At 36.8% G+C, this 26439-nt stretch overlaps 1 protein-coding gene across 1 annotated transcript in view; it reads left to right on the top strand.

The window, feature by feature from the left end:
* The first annotated feature begins 2501 nt into the window (after positions 1-2501).
* The window catches only part of LOC107560503 (eyes absent homolog 2-like), a 46582-nt gene continuing 22644 nt past the window's right edge, over positions 2502-26439 (top strand). Inside the window, exons 1-8 of the mRNA XM_016244704.1 lie at positions 2502-2740; positions 18658-18711; positions 18804-18844; positions 19748-19867; positions 19954-20070; positions 23314-23390; positions 24528-24708; positions 25887-26123. Coding sequence (XP_016100190.1) covers positions 19765-19867; positions 19954-20070; positions 23314-23390; positions 24528-24708; positions 25887-26123 — 715 coding nt within the window. The 5' untranslated portion in view covers positions 2502-2740; positions 18658-18711; positions 18804-18844; positions 19748-19764. The remainder of the gene's footprint in view (positions 2741-18657; positions 18712-18803; positions 18845-19747; positions 19868-19953; positions 20071-23313; positions 23391-24527; positions 24709-25886; positions 26124-26439) is intronic.

Raw genomic sequence — 26439 nt, 5'->3', positions numbered from 1 at the left:
TCGATAGGAAGCAGCATGCTCATAGTAACCCTCAATGTCAAAAATAGAGACACACTGGTTGAGTGGAGCCCAAGGTACCGTGGGTCTAACCAACTCAGAGAAAGGGAACGAAGCTATAACGCCTAACCCTTACCGTACAGGATTTCAGAAAGTGCGCAAAGTCTAGCATGCACACTTACCACTTATGTGGATTTTAGAAAGTGTGCAAAGTGTTCAACGTGTGCAGGTACCACTATGTGGGTTTCAGAAAGTGCACAGAGCTTAGCGTGTAGACTTACCATAGCATGGATTTAAATTTCCAGGCATCTGATCACAGGTACCCGGAGGTACTGGGCCAAACGGGAGAGGCAAGCTCAAATACGACCCTCTAAGGGGGAGCATTGCCTGAGACAGCATTACACAAGAAGGTTCTCGCAAATGCCACCTATACTTCCCACTCGATGCCTCAGCAAGAGGGGATATACTGGAGCCCGGACATCCAGGAATTTTTTGCAGTGTCCTCAGACCGAGACGGACCAGGACCCCTATGCTGTTCGGGCTTAGACCTGGACCAACGTGAAATGAAGGACTGAAGGCCGCTGAGCGTGCCTTTGCCTCCCTGAACTTCTCGACCACCGTCTCAACGGAGGTAACTAAAAATATTCGGAAGGCGAAACCGACGCATCGAGAAGAAAACCCCTCTCTTCCATCCTGATATCTGCCAGGTTCACCCACAGATGTCTCTCAATACCTACTATAGCTGCCATGCTTAGTAGCACAGAGAGTGAGATCTGTGGTGCGGCGAAACTCAGCTACCTCATCAGGCCTTTATCCAGGTCTTCCAGCAGGTCAGCCTAATATGCCTGGAGCACCGCATTGTGAGCAACGAAGCAACAGCCTGACCTGCTGCTGCGTATTTAAGAGAGGACGCGCACTGCTAATATTACCACGAGAACAGCCCACGGAGCGAACCCGGGTGTTCGATAGGAAGCAGCATGCTCATAGTAACCCTCAATGTCAAAAATAGAGACACACTGGTTGAGTGGAGCCCAAGGTACCGTGGGTCTAACCAACTCAGAGAAAGGGAACGAAGCTATAACGCCTAACCCTTACCGTACAGGATTTCAGAAAGTGCGCAAAGTCTAAGAGCTCATCATACGCAGGGCAGGAGGATTGGGAAGGCTCAGCCTCAGCTTCTTCGCCGTCCTCAGACATATCCTGCTCTTACCGGGCCGAACCCAGCAGAGCACCGGCCCCCGGATCAAACGATGTTAAAGAAATAACATCATCCTCCAGCAGCTTACTCTCATCCACAGCCGACGAGCGCGAGAGGGAAAACCCCTTTTTAAACTCATCAGCTGGATCCACCTGCGATCCCCACGAGCCCATCCTCCTCCGTGCCTCAGCAGCAGTGGGTCCTGAGCCACGGGAAGCAGATGGCTGCCCCCCCTTTCCTCGAAAAGAGTGTGTGTCATCAGGTGTCAAATAACGACGACGCGGATGCACACACCCTCTAAATGCTTTGCTAGTGCTCGCCATAACGATAGGAATATAGATCGCTCTTACCACGGAAATTGCACGCTTCAAACAAAAGGGTCAGTGAAGACGAAAAAGAGAATGACATGTTCTCCCGGCGCCTATTTATACTATAATCGCACCGGTAGTGATTTCATGGGCTGTCGCCGGCCAAGGTGTTGTTGGTGTTTTTTCAATGTATGCTTCAGACACGGGTCACGACGAGGCGTTCCCCATAGCGACCCCTAGAGGACGCAGTTCGAAGTTCCCTTGAAAGGGAACTAGCTTTACTCCTAGTAATAAAAAGTGAACTCTATAAAAGAAGAACAAACATCTACATGTTTATCCAGTTATAGGTCAAAACTATTTGTTAATTATTATTCTTTCACATTGGCTGGAAATTATACAATGTATTTGACCTCAGGTCATTTTTTTACATCACAGTGTGTGAGCCTTCATTCATAGCAATTTACGAATGTAAATCTGCTGAAACACAGTATGAACACTGTGCCTTCATAATGAAGACATAAAACATCATTTAAATGTGATCATCAGGATTTACTCTGTAACTTCCCTTGAAACATATGAATAACTTTTCTGACAGACCATTGAAATAAAGTTTCAGAAAGACACATTTGTTTTTGCTATCACTGACTTGTAGCCTATTGTTTTCATACTGAACTAATTAGCCTAAATTTTTCTATTCCCAGCCCTTAAACACACAAACCTTTTAAACCGAGTAAGACACTATTTAGTGTGTTTTTGAACAATGTATATTCACTTTTTTTTTTTTTGGCATTTTTAGAAACTTTTACAAAATACAATTCAAAATATGCCTGTTTTACACGTTTCGCTATATTTGTACATTTTTAAAACTTAGCACAGGCATGCATAGATAAATGAGCGTGCGCCTGCACACAGAGCAGGATGGTCATTGTGGTTGAGGACTTGAGCAATAGGAGGAGGAACTTCAGGTCGCTCATTTATTGAACGTTTCTTCACATTAGTGCGCACTCAATTGCGCCACACACCACACACTCAGGGAGCGAGACACACGCGGCAGAGCTCTCGATCACAGCGCGCGCAGCCGGATCGTTCCAAATTTCAAAATTCGAATGTAACCGCAGCGGCGGGATGCGACATTATATCCGTCTGTCGGCGCTTTGATCAACGCACTACCCGCAGGATGGAGAGGAAACTTGGCTGAACTTACAGCTGATTTTTCATTTGCTTTACTTCAGACATGGTGAGTGCATCATTTCCTCACTGATCTTGTCTTACGACCCGCTAATATTTCCTGTCTTTATAATATAATGCATTATTTATCCTTCATACTATGAGTTATGTCCTTAGAAAATCTCTTAAAACGAGGAAAGTGCAGCAGGACGCGTTTGTTAACATTTTGAGGAGGTTTAAAGGATGGTTAAAGATGCAGATAGCAGATATCTAAATACATTTAAAAAAAAAAAAGTTTAATTTAGGAACAAAATTGTGTTATAGTGGTATGTCATGGGAGATGCTTTTTATTCTTTTACCTTCCTTGTGCATTAAAAGAAACCTAAACACTGATCTGAAGAACCAATAAAGAAAAATCACAATTTTTTTAGAACCATATAGAAATTCACGAACCCTGTAACCCTCTTTTTAAAAGAGTGCAGATAAAATAAAACAAGGCCTACTGTATACAGTGCATTGAGTGTTTCTGTTTCATGTAAGAAAACAGACACATTTTTATTATTGTTTGTATTCGTATTACATTTTGCATAACACTTCAATCAAACAATATAAAAATGCCTAAGTTTAATCATGCTAGAGTTTGAACTGAATTGAAGATTAAAGTTGAGATTATTCAGTTCATACTCTTAAAAATGAAGATGAGGCTACTGAATAGTCACTAGCTTCAGAACTTTCTGCTATACAAAGAACTATATTTGGCAATCTAGGGTAAAATCAATTTAATAGATAGAAGAATAAAACTAAAAATAGATATAAAAAAAATCTGGATGTATCATTGCAGGTTCTTCAGATCCGTTTAGTTTTTTGCGTACTGGATTCCAAACACAACGTAATAATAATAATTTGCCATTCATAGTTTAGACAAATGTAATAAACTAAACATTTTATGCAAACAGAATTAAAAGTACTATAATTTGAATACAGCTAAAATCAAAGATTTATTTGAAAGTCATTTAGCTGTTAAGTGAGGTAGATTCCTATTTTGTATTTGTAATCATTTGTATTAATGTAGTACCTATTTTTAGACTGAGACTGAAGCATCACACTGACCAAATTCACAAAAGAAAAAAAAATGACGATCTTACGCTATGCAGACTTAAAATATTATAAATGATTGTCTTTTGGGGCCTTTTTCCATCAAAACTAATGTGAAAGTTAAACTTTTTTTGTTGTTGTTGCTTATATCATGGGAAGCTCAGCGTGATTCAAATGCTAACATGATTTGAACTCATTCTTTTGGGTTAAAATGCAGTGAAATATTTTTTCAGATCACTACCCGACCTTTAAACTTCAGTAGTTTTTGACGGGAAAAGGCCCCTTCTATTATTTAACCCCCCCAAAAAAATTAATTAGTGCTATTCAGAATAATTTTCCTAATAGTGTAGACGGTCTTTGAACAGAATACTTTCTGTTATCATTCTTAATTTAATTTATGTACATTGCTTCACTCAGTACAATCACACTTGGTAATGATTTTTATTCTCATGTCTTAGTTTATGCATACGTGTCTATTCACACGAGCAGTTTTCTTTTATGAAATTTGGCTGGTTGAACGAAATCAATGCCGGATTTCACAGCGCTGGACGATTACTCTGAAATCGCTGAGGTGATGTTTAAAGTCAGGAAGCTAATAAGGTAATTTTAGGGTGCCTTGCTAAGCATTTTTCAAAGAGAAGCATTCATCGTCCTCGAGAAGCTCTCACAACCCCCTGCTCAATACATTCACCGCTTTGTTTCACGAGAACGCAGGTCACTGTTGCACAATTCCAAATTATTAACAACCCAGGTCCACAGAAGAGATCAGGAATCGGACACTGAGATCCAAAACCAGTTGCAGATGTACTGATCCTAAACGTCAGTGCTTTCTTTCCCAAATGCAATGATTCTACCACCACCATGACTTTGCAACACCAAAACAAGTCCAAGAATTATTGACTCATGCACGGCAACTCAGCAGATTTTGGTTTTTCTATCATGACGACGATATAACGAATAATATTTCTCATTGCAGAACATACAGTGCAACTATTTTTGTCTTTGGTAACTTTGTGATTACTTTGAAAAACATTGTAATATGATGAACTTTTATCTGGTGTTGGTGTTTGGTGCAATTCCTCTTTAAAAGAACCAAATTCAGTTCAGTACCACTGGATTCAATCAAATCCAGTTGAAGTGGCCACTTTCCAGCCTGTTCACACTTTATCACAAAAAATGAATTAGTAAAACTGAACCCCTCTGCATTTGCATTCACATTTCACATGCTTTGAAAATGGAGTCAGATCTCTTATTCTCTGTGTCTCAATGTAGATTTTGAGGATGTGCAGTAGCATGCAGATATGTTTTATTAATTTAATCAAAGCCTTTTGTGGATATGTCAGATCACAGATTAATTAGACTGAAATCAGACATAAATGCAGACTTATTTCAATTATTTTCAGAAAATGTTAGACGCACATCAAAGTTCATGTGCACAGGGGCAAGTTTGATTTAACGCTCTCGTTTTCAGTGTATAATAACATCAGGTCCCATTCTGAGCTCTCTTTTCGTCATGGTTCTGATTACTAACCCTAATAAATTGTGAATAAGCTGCACAATTCCTGCTCAAGGAGGCAAAGCGAGGCCCGAGTTCCCCATCCTGAGACGCCCCCTCTTAAGAAAACACGAATTAATTCCTAAAGTCCTCTGTAGCCAAAGGTTTCTGGAATGATAAATATTTTCATAGGAAGCACGGCTCTTCCTGAGTTTATCGGTGCTTGGTTCATTACGGCCCGGCCGACGTTAACCCCTCGGTTTTAGGGTGAGGCTGGAGGCCTTGAACTCCGCTTCTGCTTTGAATTGTCAACCGATCCTCTGCTTCCAGATGGAAGATAACCTCGCGCGTAATGAGCAAAATATTTAGCTAGCGCCCATAGAGGGATTCCCAAAGTCTCGTGAGTCTTACGCAACTGAATGTGATCAGTAGCGAAGAGCTGTTGTCACAGTTAACACTTTGCCACATCATCAGACAGACGCGAGTCGCGACTGTGGCTCGGAGTCAAGGCCAAGGAATTTTTCACTGCTCAGGATTAAAGGTATTAGGGCTGTCAAAATGGCTGAAAAACTAAATTCAAATTTTGTACTTAAATATTATCAAAATTCGAATTATATTCAAATTTAAAATGCATAATTTTAAGTTAAGGTGAAGAAAAGCTGTTGGCTTCTCTTCTGAGGCCACAAGAGGGCGCACCGAGCAAAATATTACTAATGCACGTTTAATCAAATCATAAGATAACATGACTAACTGTGGAAAAAAGTGCTAATGTTTCAAATAATGTTTATAAACCAATTATGATTAATTAAGTTGCTTAAACAACTATAAACAAAACATCATCACGTATGTATGCATAGTTAATCACACAGAGTATTCATTTCCAAACATGTGGCTCTTTTGTGCGAGACATGAGTGCAACGGTGATAGATGCCCCTCTAGAGAATGCGCGAAATATGCGTTCTGTGTGAACGGCTTGGTTTCAGTTTTGGCTTCTCCGCATTGATGTTTTCTTTTTACGCAATATTTTTAATGAACAACGCAGCAGTGCCGCATCTAATGGCTTCAACTGGACAGGATAACAAATAAATTTTAACGCAACGACACTTACATCGTCATCGCATCTCGTGCGCCGCTGATAAGGCTGCCTCCTTAACGCACACCTAAAATTCGAATGCAACGTTTTTGCATTCTAATGTGGATTTTTATTTTAAATTCGACGAATATTTTAAATTCGGAAAAAAATTTGACAGCCCTAAAATGTATGAAAAGCCTATAATGCAAATATAGGAAAAGAAGCTTTCTGAACAAACATGGATTTTAGTAGTGCAACATTCTTAATAACACTAATAGCAACAAGGCAAGCATCACTACTATTATTGATCATACTTGGAGAAATATTTGCTCTGAATTTCTAGTCGGTCTTTTCCCAAAACAACTGTTGATTTGAGTGTACAGGAATGCTTTAGCAGCACAGTTACAGTCAGAGGCCCGACGACAGCGAGCTGAACTTCACATAAACTCCTCGCTTTGATCAGACGACGCTCTAACAGTCTTTGATCGCAACCAAACTTCCTTTTGTAAAGCGAACATGCGAAATGTGGTCAAATGTTGAATGTTTTGGGTGATTTGCATTACTTTCGAAGGTTTAAACACTGATTGTTGATCATATTTGGCTTTCCAGACAATACATATCAGAGAATTTTAAAATTGTGATCTGGAGGTCCTTTCTATAGTGAGCATTATTATTTTATGAACTGTATATAGAAAAACAAGATCAAAAGGTATATATAAAACAACAAGATCAAAAAACATTTATTTTTTTGGTTTCTGAGTACCTGTGTCACGTTACTGAGGTGTTGCTATGGAGTAGCTATGGTGATCTAGGTGGTTGCTAGGTGGTTGCTTACTGCTGTAAGTGAAAAGTCTCTGATATTTTCATCTTGGGCCCAACTTCATTGTAAGTCTGTGGGATTTTCCACATCATTTAATTTGTTCAGATCATTAACCAAAGATATGATCAACACTAATAGTGATGCTTGACTTAACAAATGAGAGAATATAGTGTGGAGAGATTCTGTATGTTAATGTGAGTAGGAAGCAACACAGCTTTGTAGTTCCCTTTCAGTCTGTCACACACACACACACACACACACGCACACACACACACACACACACGCACACACACACACACAGTCATCCAAACCCCTCCTTTTCCCTACAGTCTCATTCTTTTCACCAAACAGCAGCTGGTTCTTCAGCTATTGCCAATCTTTAGTCCTTATCTTATATCTTAACACACACACACACACACAGCCAGTGTCACATGCGTCACTGTCATAAAGCAAAGTGCTGAGTGTGTGTGATCCAATGCATTAAATAATTTGCAAATGAAAGGTGCTTTATCTTATTATTTTCCTGTTTTTATTTAGAAATTGATGGATGCAAACCAAAAAATAACATTCATGCAAGAAATGAAGGCTGATATGAAAATAACGTCGTTACTGCTGGTTGTCTGATAGCACCCAAGCAAAATTGGGACATTTCTACCATCGTGCAGTATATACCGTTATACTCTACAGCGCTGATGCGAATAATGTTTATATTGGGATTTTTTATGACACTAATTGTGTTAACAGCTTCGGTAGTTTATAGTCAAGAACAACAAAACTGAACACCGCAGTCAATAATTCATCATCAGTCAACATGTGAATGATTAAGAGATTTCATAATAACTATATTCTCTCTCTCATAATTGATTTCCAAAGGTGGCGACTGAAAAACTTGGACCGTATACAATGTAAACAAATTAGTTCTTTTGAATAAACTGAAATGTTCCTCGTCTCTGGCGCTCGGGCGCGTTTACACATGCTAACCGCCCTCAGGGCAAATAAGCAGGAACTTTTTCAACAGGTTTCTTTGATAAAGCCATATATCATTCAGTGACTGTCCACAACAATGTAAGCCAAGGATGTTAGCATTTGCAGCTACCGTGTCACAAGGTGAAAAGTTCAAGACTGCTAACTGAATAAACTACTTAGTCTTCCTGGACTGTGCATACATTATGTAGATGGCTGTTTTGCAAGTCATGCGAAAGCTCAGGGTTTTAAATCCAAGTCAAACAAGCAGCAAACTCAATTTCAAAGGAATATTCTTGGATAAATACAGCTTAAGCTCCTTTGAATAGCATATAATTAGGGTTAGTGATTTGAGCAAAGCTTTAAACCAAAGTATAACATTTGTCATAACTCATCCTGCAGCATGCGTGCTACGTACATGAGGTGTGCATGCAAGCTGATGATTTTCACCTGGTGGACAATAAAACTGGAGAAAAACTGAATACCACGGAGACTTGGACTAGTAAGAAACCACCAAATCTCCACTTAAACCACTTTTAATTAAGTACATCCACCCAGACAACCTTAGCAAATGTATTGCAACACACTTGCAACGTGTTTAGAGTTTTGCACATGCAAACATCACTTATAATTTCTTTAGAAATGTAAATCTAGCTTCAAAACTAAATGAAAAGTTTGCAAGCCTGAAATATGATTATACCCTTGAGAACAAGAAGTACACTTTAGCATATGTTTAAAAATATTACTTATAGAAATAATATACTTTAAAAGAATATGCTATAATATATGCTACCTTAAATGTTTGGACACTTCAATGCATGTTATTTACAATTAAATTAAAATGTATTAAATGCGATTAGGTCGTGCTTTATGCAAAATTATATTAAATGCAATTAGTTGAGTGCCTATTTGAACCATAAAGTAGGACTAAAGTACATATGTATATGTAATTTCATAATAACTTATATTGTCTTTGAAATATGGTTAAAGTGTACTGTCAAATGTATACTAAACTATACTTACATGTAATTTCTACTGAAACCTGTATGTCATATATTTTAAATATATTTATAATTGTAATGAATGGAAAATTTTACTTTAAATGTTATGAAAAAACACACTACATCAAGTTATTTAGTAATCATGTGCTTCAGTACATCAAAATAAGTGTGCTTCTTTAAAATGCAACTAAAGATTAAACTTCAAATTTAACATTATTGCAAAGTGTTTTTTAAAAGTGTGTTATGAAACAGTTGTGAAAGTGTACTGTGGCCTTTAATTTCATCTGCAAGTACAGTTTTTAAAAAATATACTTTCATTAGGTATACTAAAAGTGCACATTTAATACAATTAAGCACACTTCTTTTTCACAAGGCCAGTCAGTGAAATGTTATCCCAGAATAGTTGCTCTTTCGTTGTGGATGTGATTTGCATGCACTGAAAACACGCAGCTCTCTCTCTCTCTGATGCACTCGAGCCGTTTTAATGCAGTCTGAGCCTCCCGATTACAACAGGCCAGATGTGTTACCTGACCGATCCCCTCATAAGACGGATCCTGGGAGGTCCACCAGCTGTCCCCATCCATGACCCACGTCTCGGGGCAGTGCTCCGGGGGTGAAGGGTCCAGCAGACCTGGAGGCTGGCGGCAGTAAGGACGAGGGGGATGGGTCTGATGAGAAATTGGGAACCGATGGGGCAAATGTATGAACGGAGGGGGTCGATTACACATAAGTCGGGGGTTTTTGGGTGGGAGAGGGGATCCTTCCATACAAGCTGGCATGAAAGGTGGCTTTCTCCTCTTGGAGGCTGTCATGTGGAAAGCAGAGCCCACCATGGCAGGCGGTTAGTGTTACACACAAACATGGTGGCCAGGAACGTGCGGCCGAGCCCGGGCTGGGCTTTTTAATAACAGAAGCCAATAAATTAAAAGTCTATCTGCAGGATGGAAAACTGATAGCTTTCCGAGGCCTTTTTGTGTGTGCTCATTTGTTTTGCACTTTTCTTTGCTGTATTTTCTGGATGACAAGCACTGAACAACTAAAAGAAAATTGGAAAGAATAGAACGGTTTCAAAATCATTATTTTTTTCATACAGAACTGTACGACAGTTTATATTGTGCAATAGTAAAAATGTGCAAATATATACTTTCCATAATGAATTTTGTGTATGCTAGCTCTTTTTACACTTTACTTTCTTCTCTTTATTCTGGCTGACATGCAAAGAGGAACTTGGAAAGAATACAATGTTTTTAGAAAGGATTCAGTTTGAATACAGAATTGTATGATAGTTTATATTACAGTATGCAACAGTAAAATGTGTAAATATGGACTTTTTTTGTGTGTGTGAAACCTGTTTTACAAAGTTTTTTTTGCTGTATTTTCTTGACAAGTATTGTCATGATTCTGGCTGAAAAGTAAAGAGGAACTTGGAAAGAATCAAATGTTTTAGAAATGATTTAGTCTAAATACATACTTGTACAACAGTTTATATCGTGCAATGGTAAAAATTTAAATATAGACTTTCCGCACAGCATTTCGTGCATGCTGCTAACTGGTTTTATATTTTTCTTTGCTGTGTTTTCTGGACAGAAAGTATTGTCATTATTCTGGTTGCAAAGAGAAAAAAACTTGGAAATTACACAAAAAAGTATAGAAGCAAACTCTTTGACACTCAGCAGAAAAGTTTTTCAAGGAGAAACATTTTTGAGCAAAGAATAAAATGTTTTAGAAGCGATTCAATTTGAACATTACAATGTTTTTTTGCTGTATTTTCTTGACAAGTATTGTCATGATTCTGGCTGAAAAGTAAAGAGGAACTTGGAAAGAATCAAATGTTTTAGAAATGATTTAGTCTAAATACATACTTGTACAACAGTTTATATCGTGCAATGGTAAAAATTTAAATATAGACTTTCCGCACAGCATTTCGTGCATGCTGCTAACCGGTTTTATATTTTTCTTTGCTGTGTTTTCTGGACAGAAAGTATTGTCATTATTTTGGTTGCAAAGAGAAAAAAACTTGGAAATTACACAAAAAAGTATAGAAGCAAACTCTTTGACACTCAGCAGAAAAGTTTTTCAAGGAGAAACATTTTTGAGCAAAGAATAAAATGTTTTAGAAGCGATTCAATTTGAACTCAAAATGGCACAACAGTTTATATTATGCAATGGCACAAATGTGTAAATATGGACTTTCTGCACAGTGTTTGGTGTGTGCTAACCTGTTTTAAACTTTTCTTTGCTGTATTTTCTGGATAAAAAGTATTGTCACAATTCTAGCTGAAAAGAGAAACTTGGCACAGCAGAAAAGTTTTGCAAGGAAAAAATGTTTTAGAAATTATCCATTTGAGAACAGACTGGTATGATGGTTTATATTCTGCAACACTAGAGATTTTGCTATAGATATGTAGGTAAATATGGCGTAAAGTGAAAAAAACAGCTTTGAGTCACATTTTGCGTTACATAAGTTGAAGCTGTTTCTGCACTGATGTCAGACTTTGTTTGTTTTGAATAATCTTATCTTTTGGTTTGCGTCTATCAAGTTCCAAATAAAAAGAGAAATTAATCAAAGCACCCTTTATTTGAAAACACTTTAATTCACCAGATTTTCTAAAAATAGGGGATTACTCTACATAGTTATGCAACACACAAACGGTTTTGAATTCCCAGCATCTATCGTGATTTATACGGTTAGCATTATCGCTCACCTCTATATCATGTATTACATCATTGTGCATATATGTCTTCATCGAGTCTGTGCACCACTTATCAGTGTTCCCATGCTCTGCTGCGCTCCAGCATTGATGAAATCCCCGGACAGTGATGTAAGCACCGCCGGTCCGCCGCATCTCAAGAGACCATTACTAGGCTGTTACAGCCCCACCATCGCTCCATTAGCGAGCTAAAGAGCAGACGCGTGTGGCCGGCCGGCTTTATTTACGAGAGTCCGAGTTCAAAGGCTGCAGACAAGCTTGAGCCCCAAAGGCAAGTGGCCGCAGACGAGCTCTTCACTTTGTGTGTGCGTTTCAAATAAAAAACACAGCTTAGTGCATCAATTGAAAAACTCCCACAGCATGCACAGCAAGAGCCCTGAGGTTCAACACTGTGTAGTAAATGAGCTAGAGTAAGTCTGATGTTTGGATAAGACTATTTACCAAATGTCAAATGAATCACTGAACTATAACAAAGTGAAGTGTGAGGAGAAGAGTCTCACCGACAATCACTTTTCACGAGAGTTTACACTACTGATTTCAGTGGAAAAGTTGCATACTAAGCATATACAGGAAAACTGTGCAGAAAGGTTTTGCAAAGAAAAAGGAACACAAACAAAAAAAAGACTAATCGTTTTGCATGCAAACCTTTTGGTATTCACTAAAAATAACTTATAGCCAGAATAAGTTTAATGTTTGGACAAGACTATTTACCAAATGGTAAATGCATCGCTGAACTATAATGAGGTGAGGTGAAGTATAAGATGAAGAGTCTTAACGACAATCACTTTTCGCTAGTTTACTATGGAAAGCCATTTACACCTCAGAAATTAAATAAATAAGAATAAATAAAAAGGTATTATCTCAAAATTCTGAGAAACAAGTCAGAATGGCAAGAACACATAATCTTGACCTTTTTCCACATTTATAAGTTCCTGACCTATAAATTCTAGATTTTTTTTCTTAGAATTTTGAGTTTACGTCTCACAGAAATGTTGCATATCAAGCATAGATAGTTTAGATAAGGTCCACCAGCTAAAACTAGACAGAACTATAACTATATGAAAATTAAGTGAGTCTCAACAACAGTCAATCATTTCCGACAAGTTCGATTTAGGGAGTTTGCTCATTAAAGTTTACGATGCAGATCAATTGATTTCAGTGGAAATCGCATCATAAGGATGTACAGGAAAAGTTAAATAGTTGCTTTTGAATTAGTTTCTATTGGTCTGTTTCCACTGCATTTACAGCACTTGTTGCATGTATCAGCAACTGTTGAATTTAGGCACTGAGATTAATACTTTTTGAGCAAAAAAATATGAAACCAAACTCAAACAGAAAAGTTTTGCAAGGAAAACATTTTTGAACACAAAAGAAAAATTCATAGTACTTTCTCAGATTCGGTTTTGCTTGCAAAATGCAAACGATGCAAAATAAATTCAGAAAATGCATGGGGAGTTGTTATTTTGTGTCTTTATTGTATAGTGGCTCAGGTTAGGTTTTTTTTAGATTGACCCTCAAACACATGCATACAAGTTCATTCAAATAATTCTGCGTATTAAACTGGGACACATGAAAGCATTGCAAAAATGACATACTTTGGCTTTAATCTTTCAAAAAACAACGTGGAAGATGGGATGGTCCTATTTTAAATAAGTCCTATTTGTTGTAGTTTCCATTCACCACTACAGAACTGTAGCCAACCTCGGATATGTGAAAAGGCTCCATATTTAACTAGTGCTCATTTGTTGAGCTGGACTACCTGGCCCATTGATCCCTCAGCGAAGCCCGTGTGAGTTCAGAGGAAATGAAAGGGCAGATGGCTGCTCGCAGTCTGTCTGGAGTCATGCTGGAAATACGAGGGCTGCAGAAGTGCTGCATTGTTGTAGTGAGGTCACCGTGTCTCGCGATTTCCCTTCAGGCAGAGCAGCAGTCACCCGCGAACCCACGCCCAGCGCCATATGGGACGTAGCCCTCAGCTACCGGCCAGAGTGCAGTTTGGTGGCTTTGATTGAATGGTTTAGATCACGGTTCGGGTTGGAGAGCTCGCTGTAAATCAGACAGCCATATGGCAAAGCTACGGCTCATGATTCGTTTCAAAGACAGACAACCTGCTCTCTTAACCCGGTCATAATGATCCTGTGAGGACATGCAGAGTACAGCGCAACAGTAAAAATCACATCCGTTTTCTCATAAGAGCAACTGATTTTTATCCTTATAAGTAATAAACCATTAAAGACAGACCTATTGTGAGCTACGAGCTTGTTCATTGGTGGCATATGATTTTGATGAACCAATCAGCCTGCATGATTTCAACTTTTTTTTTTTAAATAATAATCATTTTTAACAGCAGAGATACTGGTGAGAAACTACATTACCCATGATTCTGAAGAGAAATCTCCCCCAATTGAATTGAATTGGGAAAAAAAATGCTGGGTAAAAAGAGATATAGATGTGACAGCGCACACTGATGTATGATGCGAGGCATTGTGTGGAATACGATAGCCGTGAAAGACGCCAACGCTAGCAGAACAGCGCGAGGCCAGGTGAAGCGCTCTGTCCCGGCCGTGCACTGTCCCGAGTTTGTTTTAGCTCAGTTTACCACTGTGAAAGGGGGCAGAGCATTCTTTCCCATGCCCTCTCGCTCCGGGACACGCTCGTACCAGGAAACACACTGTGCATCACAGGAACTCTGGGAGGAAGTCAGGACTGCTGGGCGACCTGCGCTTGCTGTCTCCAGTCACGTTTATTTTCTTGGGAAAGGTTTTGTGTGGAGTGCTGCGTCAGCAGGTGTGAGAAAACCCATCGCTGCATCTCTGACCTGGAGAACCGCTCTTTCTGTTTTCTGAAAACAAGCAGACGTGTGAGAGCATGTTTATATGAAATTAAAGGGATAGTGGACTCTCATGTCATTTATAATTTGGGTTGTTTTTTGTGAGATGCAAGATGGGGTGTTCAACATAATGTTGATTTAATGTAATTTATGTACTATTATAGTACTTCTTATGTAGCTTATTTTTATATTTTCAATTTTTATTAAATTTTTAGTTATTTGGTTTTTATTTTTATATTTTCAATTTTTATTTTTATTACATTTTTAGTTATTTGGTTAAGTGTTTTTTATCGGTTTTGTTTATTTTTTATATTTATATTTATATTTAATTCATTTTTTTTTCAGTTTTAGTAAATTTAGTACTTAAACTTTTTTTATTTCAGTTGGTTGCTACGCCAACATTTCTAAATTTGTATTTATTTATTTAGCTTCATTTCATTTAATGATTTTGAATGGTTTTAGTTAGCAATAAAAACAGTTGTTTTTGTTGTTGTTTTTTTGTAAGACACAAATGCATTATTTAGCATAATGTTGACACCAGTGTTGTTTTAGTATTATTTATGTACTATTACAGTACTTATTAATATTTTGAATTGACTTTTATTTTTACATTTTCATTTTTTTATTTTTTATTTTTAAGTTTTTGTTGAGTGTTTTTTTTAATTAGTTTTTTGTAAATATTTCTAATTAGCTATAGATTATTTTTATAGCAGTTTTAGTAAATTTAGTACTCAAACAACAGTATTAAAAAATAACAAAAGTTCAAATTCTCAAAAAAAAAAAATGTTTTTTATAAAAGTTGTCAGTATGACTTGCACACTATTTTCCAAGTATGATTAGCTCGCAATCTTGTTCATGCTTCCATACGATCACTATATATGCGAGAACCAAGAAGTTTGCATATATAGTGAAATGTTAAATAAAACAATAAAAAAAGACTTTAAGCTCAGCTAATAGATTTAAAAACATTAAATCTGCATTTTTTAGACTTCATACTGATTGCAGTTGGTGGAAATGGTTTGGTTTATGACTAGTGCTGTCAAACGATTAATCGTGAGTAATCGCATCCAAAATAAAAGTTTTTGTTTACATAATATAGTAAATTTAGTACTCAAACAACAGTATTAAAAAATAACAAAAGTTCAAATTCTCAAAAAAAAAAAATGTTTTTTATAAAAGTTGTCAGTATGACTTGCACACTATTTTCCAAGTATGATTAGCTCGCAATCTTGTTCATGCTTCCATACGATCACTATATATGCGAGAACCAAGAAGCTTGCATATATAGTGAAATGTTAAATAAAACAATAAAAAAAGACTTTAAGCTCAGCTAATAGATTTAAAAACATTAAATCTGCATTTTTTAGACTTCATACTGATTACAGTTGGTGGAAATGGTTTGGTTTATGACTAGTGCTGTCAAACGATTAATCGTGAGTAATCGCATCCAAAATAAAAGTTTTTGTTTACATAATATATGTGTTTATACTGTGTGTATTATGTATATATAAATACACACACATACAGTATATATTTTGAAAATATTTCCATGTATATATTTATATTCATATAATTTATATTATATATCAATATTTTAAATATATAAACATAACATATTTTTCACATATATATTATGTAAACAAAAACTTATATTTAGGATGCGAATCGTTTGACAGCATTACGACGTATTTGTGGAAATACAAGGCGATTAATTGTCTAATATTTGATTGATGAGCCCAGCCAATAACCATGCCCACCATTTTTTATTGCATTTTAAATAAATATGCAAAATAAGCTTTTAAGCTTGTGAGCATCCCATTTGTAGTATGCATATATTGGCACAATATTGACTCTTTAGATGACATCCTTATCGGCCATTGAGAAACTCGTATCGATTGAATACTATCACACATCATTCATGCATTTCTTAAGAGCTAAAACTTTTGAAGTGGAAAAAGTTTCACCTTTAACACGTCAAGCGATGGAATTACTGCAGCTTTGCTGTCGTTATGACAGTCACATGATATGTTTCTTTAATCATAAATATGCCGTACGGTAGTGTCGCAACTGTTTACTGAGAAAACAGAGCGAGCTGCAGCGAGACATTGTCTCTGTTTGCTTTAAACATTCGCTGGGTGCCGCCCGACCGCAGCCGCCAAAACATCATTCACCTCGCTGCTGTCTGAACTGTCAGATTAATTAGAAACGAGCTGAATCTGGCTTGTCACGATCTGCATTTGAGGTCACACACGTACAAGCCCACTCTTGCGTGGTTGTATGAAAGCTCTGGTTTTGGCTCTTATTTCACCTTTTGCTGCCCTTCCTTTCCATCTTTGCTTCTGACAGCAGCTGCTCTTGTGATATTGCTCACATCGAGCGTCTCTCTGCTCCGGCCGACAGATGGAGGAGCCCTGAGGGAGAAACAGGGAGAAGTTTAGAGGAAGACAACAGCTTTGTGCTTCTTTTTGTCAGAAGCAACCTTACGGCAAGCGTGTGTCTTAATCTAAGAGAAGAGTCAGGATTTGGCGGCATGAGATGTTTATTCTGGTACCAGAGTAACAGGGTTATTATCGTAAACTAAAACTAAAATTATAACTAAAAAAAAAATAATAATTTAAATGTTTAAGAAAATATTAAAAAATTATATTGATATATAAAATAAGACATACTTCATTGATATATTTTTATTAATATTTTGAATCAGTGTTTATTTTGCTGTTTTCCTTTTCATTTTAATTAACGTTTTAGTAATTTTGTAATTTTTTGTCTTTAGTCTTTATAATTTGTTATTATTTATTTATTTTGTATTTTCACTTTAGTTTTAGTTATTTTAGCACATCATGTTAAACTAAATAAAAATAAAAATGTTGCTTTGGCAACTAGCTGAAATAAAAGTAAAAAAAAATAAATTATATATATATATTATTCCAGTTAACATTTATTTTATTTCAAAGTGTTTTATGGTTTTAATTTTAGTTTTAGTTTTAACTATAATAACACTGATTTAAAAAAAAATTAAAATGACAAAATAACACATGACAAAAACATACAACAAAATTACTAAAACCTCAACTAATACAAGTTATATAAAATAAAACCAAAATTTTCATAATCAATTATTACAGTATTTCAGTGATACTAAAATAACACTGTGCTGTAGTTTTCTCCAAAGTTAATTTGATATAAAAGCAAATATTATCATAGTTCTCAGACAGCAATGAGAAAACAAATACAGGCGTTATATGAAGACAAGCACAGATGAGACGGGTCATATCGCAGTCAAAAATCAGAGATCTCAAAGCAAACTCAAAAATTTCTCATCAAATGACAATTAATCGCATTCATTTTAGCTCAGCTCAGCTCTTATTTTCTCCTGAGGTCTGAGACAAAGTTGAAGCAGAAATGAAACGAGAAAGAGCAATTAAAAAAAAAAACATGTCAAGGTTACAAGGTCATTTGCGGTGTTTCACCCGTATCGTCTCTCAGTTGTATTCATGCAAACTATACCCACATGTACAGTATGCACCGCACCTTGCCATTACCAGCCCAGAACACAACAGGGACGCTTGCATTTCTTACATCTACATGCACAAGAACAGCCACCGTTTTTCGCCCGTCCTGAACTGCTGGCACACAGTTCTGCCTGCGGTTTGTGATGCCAAATTATGCCAGGTTGAAAAAGCAGGTTACACATTGTTCTGTTCCAGGAACACAGTCCTACCGAGCCGGTTTATACAAACAAGCGTTTCACTGTTGTCTGTATCACAGAATTCTAATTATATGTGTTTTTGGAAACCGCAGGTGCCTCGTCATTCAGAAAAACTGTCCGTTCACCTTTTTTTTCCCCTGTGTAAGACACGATTAGACATGAATTGTGCTTTGTGCATTTTTATGTTCTGGTTCCTTCTTCATATTTTACTTTGGAGATGCATGCTGTTGGACCAAAGCCTGTGTGCTTTTTAGGTCACATATTTCTGACAAACAGGTCTGTCTATTTCAGGAGAGCTGACAGCTGAACGCGTGCAAGCGGAAGTACGACGACAGACAGCCACAGGTCTGCAACAACTTAGCAGTTTGGATTTAATGAACTTCCTCTAGTGCATTCATTCAGATGGAAAGCGTTTAACCTGTTCCTTTTATTCACAGGAGCCACTAGATCTACACATTGGGCGACGATTTTAGGCCATGTGAGTGATATTACAGCTAGTTCTATACTCACACTGGGCTCCACTTAAACACTGCAAAAATCTTGTTGTTTTCCAATAAAAATATCATCCTTAAAACAAGATGCATGCACTTAAGGAGCAAAAAGCGCAAGATTAAACTCGTCTTCGGGGAAAAAAAGTGAATGTTTCTGTTTAAACTGTTTGGCAAACTTTCTATGCAAATTCTTCACAAAACATTCAGTTCAAGGTGACAAATTGCATAAGAATGGTTTTACAGTTGATTTGTGGAGAATTAATTCATCAGTGTAGACATAAAATCCTTGTTTTAAACCGTACAATCATAGGGATGAGAATCATAATTTACGAAATCCACTTAATGGTCATTTTAGTACTTATGAGAACAAAATAACTTAGGAGTTTGAGAATGACTTGTTTTGTCTGATTCATAAAACAGAATCAGCTCATGAGAATCGTTCGTTCTTGAATTGGATTCCACTTAATGATTCAGAATCCCAAACGATTCCATTAAGGAATCTTTTACTTTTGAATTCAATTCATAACTCGTGAATTTGAGACTGATTGGCTTGTCAGATTCATTAAAAAGAACCAGCCCGTAAGAGTCATTTGCTTCTGAATTGTATTCCATGTAATGATTTTGATTCTTTCAGTACTTTTGAAGAATTGATCGAATCATGAAATTAAAAATGAATAAAATCTAAAGCATATAGACATAAAAAAAAACAGTTAAAATGAACAACACATATATATAATTTAATTATAAACATAAGAAAGAACCAAAAAGAACAGAAACAGAAGAACCGATTCAAAAGAGTCATTTGTTTATGAATCAGGTGTTGTTTGTGTGTTATTGCAATAGGAAGAGGCTGCCTATATTTAATATCTGGTTCTCTTGACTACATCTAGAGCAGCTGTCCTCAGTCATGGCTGCTTACGGACAGACGCAGTACAGCCCCGCGTTACAGCCGGCCGGTCCGTACACACCGTACACACATCACACACAGGGCTACAGCATGACGTCCTACAGTGAGTGACATTTCACACCCGCCCTAAATAGTGCACACCACAGCTGACCTGGCGGCTGATCGTGTCTCTTTCTCTCACCCAATCAGATATTAAAACAGAAGATGGCCTGAGTCATTCACCAGGACAGAGCGGTCTGCTGGGATACACGTCCAACTTCAGCGGCACTCCACCCGCTCAGACGCTCTACAGTTACTCCACACACGGTCAGTGCCACAACCGCCTCGCAAAGAGCCACCTTATCATTTCAAGTGGTATTGTAAACTATTTTATCTACATGGTATTTTAGAGCTTGGAATCAGCAATAAACCAAGCAATGACGTCAAGTCACCATTATTTATATAGTGCTTTTTACAAATCAGATTGTGTCAAACCAGCAGTTTAATTCTTCCGTTTAATTCTGCAACGGAATTGCAGTATGGGACTTTGCATGCCGAGAAAATAAGGAAAAGTGGTATGCAACTGACCCTAATTCGCACTTATTTGTTTATGTGTTTTCTTCTGGTCACCAAGGCTGCATTTATTTGATCAAAAATACAGGAAAAAACATAATATTGTGAAATATCATTACAATTTAATATAACTCTTTTCTATTTCAATATATGGTCAAGTGTAATTTATTCCTGTGATCAAATCTGAATTTTCAGCATCATTCCTCCAGTCTTCCTCAGTGTCACATGATCCTTCAGAAATCATTCTAATATGCTGATTTGCTGCTCAAGAAACATTATTATTATCAATGTCAAAAACAGTTGTGCTGCTTCATATTTTTTGCGGAAACAGTGATACGTTTTTATTTTCAGGATATAAAATAGAAAGTTAAAAAAAAGAACAGCATTTTTAGTTTTTTAAATAGAAAACGTTTGTAACATTTAATGTTACTGTTTTTAATGTCACTTTCAAACTATTTAATGCATCCTTGCTGCATAAAAGCATTCATTTTAATGAAAAAATTATACAGTCAGTCAGTCAGTATCACAGAAAAAACCCAGACGTGGAGATCAGGACTATGGTATGATACTAGTACATTCATGTAGGAAATTACTTGCCTAACAGTTTAGCGTCATTACACCATATTTTGACCAATCAGGAATTAAGTATTCCAGAAGTCAGGTAATAAGTATTATCAACTGGAATTTTTACAAATACAACTATACTTATAAACAAAAACACATTTATTTTTAACAAATCCCCACAAATACACACACTGATTTTTCAGGTGCCGTCTACAGTCGATCCCCCCAACACACACACACATACACACACACACACACACACACACACACACACACACACACACACACACACACACACACACACACACCTGTTCCCCATTATCCGCGGTCTGGCTCCTGGCGTCAGGCGTCTCTCTCTGCTCTCTCAGGAGGTCAGGACCTTTCTCTGCAACACGCCGGCCACTGGAGGAGCGTGTTAGTGTGGGAGTGAGTCTCAGACGGGATCTGAGCGTCTGATCGCAGTCAGTCGCCCCTCTTCTGCCCGCAGTCCTGATTTTGGCACAGCAGTGTGAAATTGACCGCTCTCGGTCAAGGTCAGAGGTGAAGTGGCACCAGGCACGTTTTCAGGTTTAAAGAGACAGAATTACTAGTCATCATCATTTACTCACCGGCATGTCGTTCCAAAGCCTGATGATGTTTCTTCCATGGAACACAAAAGGAGATGCTTTGAAGAAAATTGAAGGGGGTTTTTCCATGAAGTGAAAGCAAATAGTGGCCATGGGCTGTCAGAGGACAAAACAAGCACATTAAGGAAGAAAAAGCTAAATCTTTGAATAAAATCTTTTAAAGCCATATGATTTGCTTTGTGTGAGGTATGGTTATTATCGTTAATGAAAACGATTAAAAACATTTTTTTTAATAAAATAAAATACAAATATTAGATGAAAAACGTAAACTAAAGAAAATTTTTAAATGTCGTCTTCGAAATTGAAATAAGTTTAAGCAATAAAATGACTAAAAAGAAATCTAATTAAAACCAAATTGAAACTGAATCATAATATTACAAAAATAATAATCGTAATAAAATAACAAAAGGGCATAGAAAATTATAAAAAATTAAACAAAAAATTTAATATAAAAATTAAAAACATTAATAAACTATGATAGTATATAAATAATACTAAAATAACACTTGTGTGAGGATCAGGCTGAATTAATTAATTGTTCACTAAAATCTTCCTCTCTGTAAAAATTGGCACATGCAAAAATTTCTTTCATTAATTTCAAAAACTATTGACATGCCAAATGTGTTAATGATTTTCAGTGAATATTGATTTGAGTATCAGTCTATTCCTAACACAAAACTGTTTTCAGCATTGATAATAATCAGAAATGTTTCTTGAGCAGCAACTCAGCATATTATACTGATTTCTGAAGATCATGTGACACTGAAGACTGGAGGAATGATGCTGAAAATACAGCTGCGCATCACAGAAATAAATTACATTTTAAAATATATTACAATAGAAATCATTTATTTTAAATTATAAAAATATTTCACAATATTACTGTTTTTAATGTATTTTTAGTCAACCAAAAGCAGCTTTGGTGAGCAGAAGAGACTTCTTTCAAAAACATTAACAAATTCTCACTGATCCCAAACTTTTGTAAAGTAGTGTGAACAGTTCAAACATTCAAAGTCATAAAGCACAAGACATCTACTTCCTGTCTGTCTAATTAGCATAATCAATGAGTAGTGCTAGTAGTAGAGAATTAGTGCTATGGCAGATAATATCATCTATAACGTATTAGAGGGATTTACAGTAATTCATAAACGTCCCGAGACATCATTTACTGTAAAATTGTCTGCTTGTGAAATGGATGGATTTCTAATGGGTCTGGGAAAACGCGCTTACTACGTCTCGCGCTGCATCTCGCCGGTCTCGTTTGATTTATAGGCAAATTCCAACAGGAGACCTGCTGTAGCATGAAATAAATAACCCTTCTCCGGGTGCCAAAGGTCCTCGCGTTTCACCGCTGTGGAGAAAATCAGAAACACAGCCCCAGCGTTCGCCCACTTCCCTCTCTCCCCCTTTGAAGACTTTCTGCTTGCTTCCTTGGAGATTTGGTGCTGTTTTGACACACTCATTTATCTAGGGCAGGTTTCAGAAAGCCAACGAGTGGGAATATGAAGGGAACGAGACAGAAAAAAGGGAACTAGACGGGCCTGGAGAAAGACATTCAAGCTCTGAAAGTCTGATAACGGAGACGGATTTGCACTGGGCAGTTTCTCACCTGAATTTTTTTTGTAGTCATAAATCAAGCAGACTTTCTCTGAGTGCTTTAAACGTGTCTATATTTCACCAGCCGTTCCTCGGCCGCTGCCTGTCGTGTTTCCTGTGTCGTGTTTGTGTTGGATCGTGCGCTTTGGAGTGTCTTTACAGCAGTCAGCTCGTTGTACGCTCTTAAACTAGCGTTGTGCTTCTTTTCCAGGCGGCAGCATTTCTTCTGGAATTTTCCAGGGTGCAAACAGCATCACAGGCTCAACGCCGTTCAGTCCTGCACAGCAGGTGGGTCAAATTAGGAAAATGCATCACACAGCACCTTTGCTGATGGACTACAATCACCCTTGGAGACTGATATACTGTTGTATACAGGGTTGCCAGATTTTCACAAGCCCAATCGTGTTTTGAGGGGTCCCCTGGTAGAAAATCTTGTTCTGGGGGTAAAATACACGTTTTTTTGCCGAGGTTCCCTTGGTAAAAATTGCATTCCAGGGGCTAAATATCATGCTTCAACCTGCGGCAACAGTGTTAAAGGAACACTCCACTATTTTTGAAAATAGGCTCATTTTCCAACTCCCCTAGAGTTAAACAGTTGAGTTTTACCATTTTCGAATCCATTCAGCCGATCTCCGGGTCTGGCGGTAGCACTTTTAGCTGTAGCTTAGCATAGATCACTGAATCTGATTAGACCGTTAACATCTCGCTCAAAAATGGTCAGCGCCTGAAAATAGGCTAACTTCCGCCAACATAACCAACGTGACCACCTTCTTGCACAGGGAGCGTGCTGGGGACTATTTTCAGGTACTGTGTAATATCATTAGGCCTGCTGCACCCATGGTACGGCAGCAAAGTTCCTTGATTATTACGCCGGAATGAGAGTATAGTTCCTAGCCATATCGGCATAGAAAATCGCAACGTTTCATTTTCCGTCGGTCTTAGTACACGATGTAACTACAGAAGAATCAAGTTTTAAATAGGAAAAATATCAAAACTCTTTGGTCATTTTTGAGCGAGATGTTAACGGTCTAATCAGATTCAGTGATCTATGCTAAGCTACAGCTAAAAGTGCTACCGCCAGACCCGGAGATCGGCTGAATGGATTCGAAAACGGTAAAACTCAACTGTTTAACTCTAAGGGAGTTGGAAAATTAGCCTATTTTCAAAAATAGTGGAGTGTTCCTTTAAAGGAGCCCAATTCCGCAGGAAAACCGTGGACTTGGCAACACTTGTTATACCTTTGCAAAAAAAGCGGCATGACTAAAATGATAAAACCATGGCATTTTTAGTACATTATAGTATAATTTGACTACCATGGTATATTAGCCAACCATCAATGAATGCTGCAATAGGGTTTAGACAAAACGAGACATAGATAGTAGTATGTAGTCTGAGATGATTCATTCATGTCATTGTCTCCATCAGGACTTCTCAACATATTCTAACTACAGCCAAAATCAATATTCGCCATACTACAACACACACTACAACAGCCCGTACATCACAACCAGCAATATCACGCCCTCAGCCATCACCACGGCGATACCCTATCAGCACACAGATCATCCAGCTGTATCGACCAATCACAGCCCGGAATCACACACAGGTGAGCTCTATGGTGAAAATGGTGAAGCTGATTAACATTCTCAATGTTATTTTTATATTAGATATAGGGAATACTTATTGAAAATGGCAAGACAGATATTATGAAAAATATGTTTAAAATATTATGAAAAATGTGTTTGAAAAAGTTCAAAAATGGTATGGGAAATATTTATATAAAAATACTGCCAACTTGCAATAATTGTTAAGATTAAAAAAAAAACTTTTTCAAGTTGAAATATCCAGATGATTGACTATATGTTTTTCTCTAAATGTAATCTTAGTAATTAAAAAAAAGCTAAATATATATAGTGAATATTTGTGAAAATACTATGAAAAATAGTCATATATTTAAATTGAGCAAAGCTCAATAGTATGAAAATAGTATGAAAAGGTTATAGAGTTATAGAGAAATTGTTATAGAGAAAATATATATATAACTTATAATATATAATAAATGTCAACTTGCTAAAACAGACTTAAAAAACATTTTCAAGTTGCTTTAATATCTAGATTTAATATCTAGCTGAATATAGGGAATACTTAAGAACATACTATGAAAAATTGTATGAAAAACCATATTAAATATATAAAATCCTGCCAGCTGGCAAAGCTTAATATATAGGGAATACTTAAGAAAAAATTACTATGCAAAATAGTATAAAATGCTCAATATGTAGGAAACGTTGTATGAAAAAACTGTCTGAAAAAAAAACAAAAAACAATGAATACTATGAAAAGTAGCTAAAAATCTCTCTCTCTATATATATATACAGTATATATATAACAAAATAGTGCCAAACAAAAAAACCCTATGAACTATAGTCTGAGTAAAGTCTATATATATAATCTATATAGAGTCTATATATAGAAAATATAGATAGAAAAAAATGTCTGTCTATATACGTAATTATAGTAGTATAAAACAAAGAAAGTTTAAAAGTTACAAAGATACTACAAAACATTAAAGTAACCAAATTATGCTATATTTAAAAAATAGTCCCTTTTTGTACAGTGTATGACTTATTATGTGTGATGTACTTAAGTATTTAATACAATAGTGCTAACTTGAAACTTTCAGGACTGTTTGCTTTGGTATTGAGATATTTGGTTGTATGTGTGTATGTACAGTATATGACATGTCATCACATGCTCGTGTGTGTGTGTGTGTGTGTGTGACAGCAGAGTACCATGCTCCCACGAGTCCTCCGACTCCAGGAAAGGAGCAGGAAGGTGCTCCAGCGAGACGCAGCTCAGATGGGAAGCTGAGAGGCAGGAAGAGGGCCAGTGACCCTGTCCCCCCTCTGGACTCTGAGATTGAGGTACAGACGCTGGCCTTCACGGCGTCCCTGACACAACACCTTTCATTAACATTCCTGTGCTCCGGACCGCAGGGATTACTCTCACATCCAACCCAGAGTTGTGCAATGATGTCTGGCAACAACCTCATTCAACACTCACAGGAATAGACGATGAGTTTAAACTAGTGCTGTCAAATGATTAATCGCATCCAAAATAAAAGCTTTGTTTACATAATATATGAGCATGTACAGTGTATATTTATTATGTATATATAAATACAAACATGTGCATGTATACAGTATATTTAAGAAAATTATGCTATGTTTATATATTAATATATAATATAAAATATAATAATATAAATATATAAATGTATGCACATGTAAATATTTTCAAAATATATACTGTATGTGTGTGTGTGTATTTATATATA

The sequence above is a fragment of the Sinocyclocheilus grahami genome, unplaced genomic scaffold (genome assembly GCF_001515645.1).
Source record: "Sinocyclocheilus grahami isolate Dianchi unplaced genomic scaffold, SAMN03320097.WGS_v1.1 scaffold731.1, whole genome shotgun sequence".
Classification (NCBI taxonomy): domain Eukaryota; kingdom Metazoa; phylum Chordata; class Actinopteri; order Cypriniformes; family Cyprinidae; genus Sinocyclocheilus; species Sinocyclocheilus grahami.
This window is presented reverse-complemented; position numbering and strand designations above follow the sequence as displayed.